Below are 8,542 nucleotides of genomic sequence, written 5' to 3' on the forward strand. Positions count from 1 at the left end.
CGCAGCCAACACACAACGCACACCGAACGAGCGCCCACACCACCAGCCACACGCGGAAGTGGCTCCTCATCCAGCCATGGCGTGGCACAAAAAAATTCACTGCCATCCCGTCCTCAGTGCGATGCAGCGCCTCACTCCATGCGGTCACACGGAGTGCACTGCTTCCCCAATAGAAATTATTCGTCATCCATGCCTTGAAGATGCCTCCGTTAATAATGGGCCATAAAACAAAATAAAAGAAAATGAAGAATGCTGTAGTACTGCGACACCGCTGGCCGCAATGATTCTCTCATGACAGAGCATCTCCCCGATTATGCCTCGCACACACACACAAAGGTATCCAAAATTATATGAAACAGCCCCCAATGTTTTTACTACAAATCAAAAAATCCCCTTTATTCCCTAATTGTTTTTTTTTTTTCATTTCTGTTGTTATTCCTCACTTCGGAGAGTTTCGCCCCTTTCATTACTTCTTTCGATATTGACACTGGGCGCTGGCGTACCCTTTTTCCCAGAACACCTCAATTTATTTTTCCTCCTTCCTCTTGTCCTTGAAATTGAAGACATCACATCTCGCCAGCCATTCATCAGCGTGCTGTCTGCGTGTCGTGCATAAATAATCGTCTCCCACGACAATCCCTGAGCAAATTCATCCCAACCATTAAAATATTCCCCCGGACGATCAGCGAACCGCTTCACAGTGCTGGCTGTGGCGTGGTGCCCACCCGCAGTACTCATCTGCAGACCACCAGCGGCATTGGATTTGACTCCACAAAGAAAAGGGCGTCCAACAGCGGAAAGTCCTCCACCTCCGGCATGTACAACGCCCAGCAATTTACACCAACCTTCTCGGAAAAGTATTCCAGTGACAGTAAAACACAGTGCCTGGTGGGGCGCTCCTGTGGGTACACCTCCAGCGCACAGCGGTGTGGCTGACGTCGTGTTGTTCGCTTCAGCTCCCTCAGTTTGTGTCGTACTGCAGTTATGAAGTCCTCACCCAAAAATGCAAACACGGTACACTTTTCCATTTTTTTTGATACTAAATTATGCTGGAGTCTCAATATGAGTGAATTAAAATCATTCGGCTGCATTAGCATTGCCAACATGCACAATGTTTTATTTCCAGGATGGGCAGATATCGGCGCAATGAAATGCCACCCGAAATTGCACATTCACTCTCGTACTCGTACAACCCTCGCAAGTCAGTGGAACACGTTATTATCATCCCACGTCATAGAATCCCCCAAAACAAAGCCATACCCGGTTTCCAAAAAGGCCATCCCATCCACGGCTTCGTGACACTTCTCAATACAATCATCATATGCTTGCTCATCAAAGATGTAGCGGAGAAGCGGTCCCACATTATCCATTCGACCCTTCACCTCGTGCCCGTAATCTGCTTTCCGCTGCGCAGGCCGATTGTGCTTTTTCCAAACGCAAATTACCCTCACATCGTTTTCTTCAGGGCAATTCATTACTATTCGTGTGGCTCCAACTTGCTCCGCCCAGTGTTAGTGTTAACTCGCGTGTGGTGACGTCACCAAAATCATGCCCCATCCCTTGCAAGACAAAGCAGTAGACGGTTGACAACCCTTCATTGCCACGTCGTAGATAAGACACCCCTTAAACCCACGGTCGAGCAAGCCGTCCACAATATTCAGGGTGTCCGGCTCAACCACGTCTTCTGACATCGTCTTGGTGGTATTGTCAAACAGGAATGTTTGTTCCGCAATAAAGTACGCAACCACAGGGAGTTGCTCCACATCGCAGTGCAGCAGCTGGTAGAGAAGGTGCGAACCGGCACCCATCGACTTCCCAATCCGGGCGTCCCAATCAGCAGACGCTTCTTGGGCTTAAATTCGGTCCGACCGTGACTGCTGAACCACTTGGTTAGTTCGTCCTTGACGGTCTGCCACACTCGCTCCACCTGACAGTTCACAAGGCAATCACAACTGAATTCACTCCCCCTTCCACGAGTACGGCCATCCCTTCTCCGAGGTGAGCACCATCAGCTTGAGACGCTCTGCACCGGGTTCCTCCACACCGTCATCCTTTCGAGAGTTTCGCCAACTGCCTTGTACGTCCATGACTGCGGTGGTTTCCCCTCCTCACCTCCATTCCCGTCCCCTCGCCGCCAGGAACTTCCACGACATGATGCCACCTCGCATTGTACACAGACTCGTAGTGTCCCTCCAGTTTATTCGATGCACTCGACTTCGTTGATTTCTGCGCCTGAAAAAGAACTGCGTTTAGTTTTCCCCTTGCAATGGGAGTGGCTGTGTCATTTCCTTCATATTCCTTCCATTGCTGAGAGGGAACACACTCTCGTGATGAAGCATGCGTACAACTTCTTCCAAATCCATTTCCTCCCTTACAGTCCCCTCAATCCTCAAGTAACGAACTGTTATCTTTATTTCGTTCAGTACTCTCGCACCAGGAACATACCTCGCGGGTTCCTTGAAAAACTCCTCCAGCAAAACACTCCGATTGGTAGCCACAACGCCCCTGCCGCCAAATCTCAGCAGAAGAAAATCGTTAAGCTTCATTTCCTTGTAGCGAAATTCCCCTCTGAACAGTACATCTTCGATCGTACCGGAGAAGGTAAATTTCATTTCTTGCGTTCCTCCTAGCCTTTCTTCTTCCTCACGTCTTAGCCTTTCCTCTGCCTCCCGCCGCGCTTCTGTCGGTACCTGCGTGAGTACTCCGTTTGGTTTTCCCCTTGCAAGAGGAGTGATCGTATCCTTTTCTTTCATAGTCCCTACGTTGCCCGAGAGAGAGAGCACACCTTCGTGAAGAGGCTTATTAATGGCCTCCAGCGCTTGGTGCGCAGTTAAGTTCAGAATTTCTTCAAGAAGCCGCTGGTCTTGTACGTAATCATCCGGCTCCTGAACAAACACCTCCATCGTCACATTGTAGTCTTTCATCAACGGCCGTCATGGAGCCAATACAATTCCAAAAAAAAAAAAAAATTAAGCTTCAAGCTGGTGCTGCTCATGGTCCACTGCGGCCACACTTTACTCCCCGCCACATGTCGAGCTGCAGCGTCGGAACCATCACAAGAACCGCGTCGAGGCGCCATCACAACACCCGTGCGGTGAAGCATCCCACTCGCACCGCCCAACTGCGGCCAGCAGGTGCCGCTGGCTCCAAAGGACACTCGCGGCTGTTTTGTCCCGCAGTCCCAATGGCGTTGGGCGTGGCACTCGCACGGCGGAGTGGTAGTCGGTGCGCCATGCAGCCGCACTGCAACGCCTGTCGGTGAAGCAGTCGAGGCCCACCGCCCCGCAGCAACACAACGTGCAACCAACCCCAACACCGCCACACCATCGTCCTTTTTCATTTTGTTTTATTCACGTTGTCGGTCTGTTTGCCTCATAACCGACACCAAAAATAAGTGCACACCTTCAAAAAAGAATAAAAAGGAGGAACGATCCCACCGTCGTTCCGCGTCAGGCTCCCATCCACCCACCGCCATTGCCGCGCAGGAGACCGCTGTCACATCGCAGAGTCAGCACAACAATGTGCACCGCACCATCGTGCACTGAACAATGGGCGAGACGCGGCCATGCATCGCCCCGCTCCATTTTCCCACCACTCAAGTGTTGCGTGCCCGCACAAAGCAGCAAACAGAACCAGTGTGCACACAAACCCAATCATCCCCCTCACTCGCTGAAGCACATTATTCGCATGGAGTGAAAACTTTTGAGGACACACCAGCAGTAGCAGACTGCATGCAATTTCCCTGCCAACCCTGAGAAGAGACACAACAACTCTGCGGATTAAAGTGGCAGCCCCTCGGTGCCGCCTGCAGTTCACATGGCAGGAAGAATTCCACGCACGCATAGTTCCAAATCCCTCGCTGTTTGAGTGCACATAAACAGAAGTAAAAAAAATACCTGCGCGCAAGATGGCATTAAATACGTGAAGTCGTCAGCCTGTTTTGTTTGATGGTGTTGGCGAGCAACCCCATAAAATCCAATCAAAGCGACACGCCGGACGGAACGGCGTCCGTCAATCAATAAAAAAAAAAATAATTGCGTCAATGCAAAAAAGCAACGGAAAGTTGGCGCATGCGATTGACTGTGACAACTGAGGTGCCGAGGAGCACTTCGGTGTAAAACTGGCCGTCAGGCTGAGAGGACAAATAAAACAAAAGGGCAGCAAACCCTCTCGTTCAGTGTTTTCTAGCAGCAACAAGAGAAAACAAAAACTAAAAGATGCACCAAAAAAAAGAGTGTAGACAATTTCCCTCTCATCGTAACCCCCATTTCTCTCAAAGCTGGACGTTGTCGAAGTGCAAGAAATCATTCAAAACTGAGAAAAAAATTACATCTGAGACGTTTGCGTGATGAGCATCCGGAATACTCTTGACGACAGTGAGGGAAAGGCAGACGCCTTAGTTCCCCTCACATTTGGCCTGACAAAAAAATAATCCCGCAAACATGCATTTGTATGGTTGCAGTAAAGCTTTGCCTTGACAAATCAACAACAGTATCAACAAAGGGAATAATAAGCAGGAGAAATCCAGGCGATTGCAAGGGCAAGGCATCTTCCCATTGGAATTATTGTACATCCTAAAGAAGAGCACTTGACAAGATAAAGAATAAGACCATAAAATCATTCTGCGACCACACAGACAGACACACACTCACACACAATCATATCCCTCTCCCCTTGTTCAGTTTTATCGCACCAGACACAAATAGGCCCAAAACACTCCATCGCCCAAGAAATGGATGCAGAAACAAATAAAAATATAAAATTGGCAATAAATAAAAAATACTGCCTCCCACTGCAACAGTTTTACTCACAAAAATTGGTCAATGCACAACTGCACATCAAGTTTCTGTCCCCATAGCTTCCATCGATGCGGCCAACTGAAGGCCAAAACTTTTCGGTGGATGAATGGCTCGAAGGGAATGCAGCAGTTTTCCGGGTGTATGGCATGTCCCAATCATCTGATGTGACACACTTTGCCGTGTGCGGGGCATTCTTGAGAACGTTGTTCGTTGTGCTCTCTTCACCCTCCTCTATGGATGCAATTTCGGTACGAATGGAAATAAGTGCATCGGCCAAACGATCCAACTCCCGCTTTGACTCTGACTCTGTGGGTTCAGTCATGAGTGTTCCCGCAACAGGAAATGCCAGGGTAGGTGAGTGAAGGCCATAATCCATAAGTCGTTTCGCCACATCTTCTGCCTCAATTTGTGCTGTTTTTTGAATGGCCTTAAATCTATGATAAACTCGTGAGCGCAGAAATCGTTTTCCCCCAGAAAGAGTACTGGGCAGTGGCCGTCAGGACGCTTCTTTAAATAGCTGGCATTTAAAATCGCATACCCCGTGCATGTCTTGAGACCCCGTGAACCAAGCATCCACATTAATAAATAAGAAACTGGAAGAATAGACGCTGGTCCGTATGCTGCTTGAGAGACTTGACCAAAGGGCTGGGAACCACCAACATTTTGAATAAAAACAGAATATGGCAAGAATGAAGCCAGGTGCTGACGAACAGCAATAGGACCATGCCTGGCCCACCACCACCATGAGGAATTGAAAACGTTTTGTGGAGATTAATCTGGCACACATCGCCCCCAATACATCCAGGTGCCGTGTAACCCACCATGGCATTCGTGTTTGCACCATCAATATAACATTGCCCTCCATCGTAGTGCACCATCGAAGTAATGGCCAAGATTTCCCTGTCAAACAAACCATACGCACTCGGATACGTTATCACAATGCACGAGAGATTCCTTGTATGCTTTTGGCAAGAATTTTCCAAATCCTTCATGTCAATCCTTCCATTCGCCAAACACTTTATCTTTACAATCACCGTCCCTGCCAAGAGAGCCAAAGCAAAATTTGTGCCATGAGCACTTTCTGGAACCAAGCAAACATTGCGATGGCTCTCCTTTTTTGAATTATGATACGAGCGGATCACACAAAGACCAGCATATTCACCCTGAGCACCACTATTTGGCTGAAGTGACACGGCATCTAAAGCGGTAATATCCCTTATTTTCTGCTCCAGATCCAAACACAACGCGCTATGTCCTCGCGTTTGCTCCTTCGGTGCAAGAGGGTGAAGGTTGGTAAATTCTGGCCACGACAAGAACAACATGGCGGCAGCTGGACTAAGCTTCACGGTACAAGAACCCAAGGGCACACAACCATGCGTGAGACCATGATCTTTTCCATGAAGACGGTGAATGTACCGCATAAGCTCACTCTCACTTTTGTACTTTTGAAGGATTGAATGCCCAAGAAAGACAGATTTTCGTAACAATTGCAAAGGCATTGCTCTCTTTTGTTCTGCGAGTTTTGAAAGGACACCTATCACAGGAAGTTGCAGCCCTGCTGCCTCCAAGAGAGACACTACATGGCCCTCGGTACTGGCCTCAACCACCGATATAGAGACGGTGCCATGACTATAATCAACAAAAATATTAATGCCTTTTTACACGCAGCATGTCACGTATTCTTCAGGCGTTATACCTTTTAAATTTACGGTGATGGTATCAAAAAATGCACCATTGACCACTGTATGCCCTACAGACTCTAAACCAACAGAAAGTATTTTGGCTTTACTGAGCATTTCGCTCGCAATTTCCTTCAAGCCCTCAGAGCCGTGATAAATGGCATAAAATGCCGCAACATTTGCTAGGAAAGCTTGTGAAGTACAAATATTGGATGTGGCGCGTTCCCTCTTAATACGTTGCTCCCGCGTCTGAAGCGCCATGCGTGTGGCTGGGCAACCCGTCAAGTCTTTACTTATACCCATGACGCGACCCGGAATCAATCGCTTAAATTCCTCCTTGACAGCAAAAAATGCGGCGTGAGGCCCCCCAAACCCTAGTGGGGCACCAAAGCGTTGGGCAGATCCCAAAACAACATCGGCTCCCATTTCTCCCGGAGGTTTGAGAAGAACAGAAGCCATCAAATCTGCCCCACAGCAACTGACGACACCATGTTGTTTTGCCTTCTCAAACAGTGTCGTAAAATCATGAAGCATCCCCATGGCATCTGGAGTTTGTACCAAAATTCCACAAAGTGAGGAATCGCCCCAATCAATCAAATTTGGATCACCAACAAAGACCTTTATTTTAAGGGGCTCAGCCCTTGTTTTTGCCATCTCTACGCAAGATGGCAAGACATCCCTCGATAATAATAAAAAAGGTCATGCGCTCCTTTCGACCATGATGAAAGGCAAGGTACATTGCCTCAGCACATGCAGTAGCTTGATCCAGAAGAGGTGCATTTGCCACATTCACAGCTGTCAAGTCTATAATCATGGACTGAATATTCAACAGGGACTCTAGACGGCCTTGAGATATTTCAGCCTGGAAAGGAGTGTATGGGGTGTACCATGCAGGATTCTCGACAACGTTACGAAGTATTACAGGTGGTGTGCCCTGGCCCATAGTATCCTTGCCCAATCATGCTCCTTAATACCTTATTGCGTGAACCCGGTGAATGGAGAAGCGAAAGGGCATCCTGCTCGCTCATCGCCGGAACCCCTTTTAAAGGACTTCGCAAAATATTCTCTGGGATCACAGCAGTCATGAGGTCCGACAGACTTTCCTTGCCAATTATTCGAAGCATAGAAATTGGTTCTGCCGCTGATGGTGCAATATGGCGATTGACGTAACTGTTTGTAGCAGTCCGTCGTACAAACGCCAGTGGCAACGTGGAGAAATGATGAAGGCAACGATACATTATTATGTTAGATATGTGCTCGTCACCCTCCTTCTCTCTCTCGCACAATCGTTAGTTTTCTTTGGATAAAAATTGGACTTCACACTTAAAAATCCACAAGAACGAATACAAAATATAATTAAAAAATAAAAATAAATTTAAACAATAATCAAAATAATAATAATAACCCAGTAAAATAACAACAACAACCAAAAAGAATTGTCAAGGAAAATGAGCACGCATTTATATGAGCAATTCCAATTTTCACCCCGCACACCACACATAGCCCCCGCGTCCCTTTATCCATGGACCTTCACGTCGGGTATTCACTAAAGTAGGCGTGACGAAGGGCGCCAGCCGCAGTCAAACGCTTCTGAGGATCCAGGCAAAGTAATCTTCGCAACAAATCCAATGCACATTCAGAGGCATCCGGGAAAAATTCACGGAGAGGAAGAGGACGCTTCGGCTCAAAGTGCACCTTTCCCCAATCGGGAAGCAGCACCGCCGATGGCCACGATGTGGGCGTCGGTGTCCCTAATACATCAAATATTCGTGACGACTGCCAAATATCTCCATCGCCTGCAAAAAAAGCACCACCGTACCCCCGTAGAAGTTCCGCAAATACGCACCCTGATGACCACACATCAATTTCGGGTCCGTAGTGTCGCTGGCCCAGAAGTAACTCGGGAGCACGGTACCACCTCGAAACGACTTCGTGAGTCATGGATGCCTCCGTATCCCATGCACGACTTAGTCCAAGGTCGCCGAGGCGTAGTTCCCCCTCCGCAGTCAAAAAACAATTTGAAGGTTTCACATCTCGATGAAGAACACCCTCGCTGTGTATGTA

The 8,542-nt window shown here is 48.1% G+C and overlaps 1 protein-coding gene and 2 pseudogenes across 1 annotated transcript, besides 2 other annotated features; all 3 read right to left on the reverse strand.

The window, feature by feature from the left end:
- Positions 1 to 8,542: part of a sequence feature (areas not merged during assembly with more than two copies in the genome that could not be assigned to a particular haplotype) that runs on past the window's edge.
- Tc00.1047053511665.100 lies at positions 432 to 2,924 on the reverse strand (annotated as a pseudogene).
- Tc00.1047053511665.110 lies at positions 4,807 to 7,716 on the reverse strand (annotated as a pseudogene).
- Positions 7,821 to 7,910: a sequence feature (A-rich).
- Positions 8,009 to 8,542, reverse strand: Tc00.1047053511665.130 (kinase, putative; the record flags this gene model as incomplete). The annotated part of the gene is made up of 1 exon (XM_808984.1): positions 8,009 to 8,542. A coding segment is annotated over one exon (534 nt), but the record flags the coding sequence as incomplete, so codon positions are not given.

The sequence above is a fragment of the Trypanosoma cruzi genome, genomic scaffold, assembly GCF_000209065.1.
Source record: "Trypanosoma cruzi strain CL Brener 1047053517153 genomic scaffold, whole genome shotgun sequence".
NCBI classification, from domain to species: domain Eukaryota; phylum Euglenozoa; class Kinetoplastea; order Trypanosomatida; family Trypanosomatidae; genus Trypanosoma; species Trypanosoma cruzi.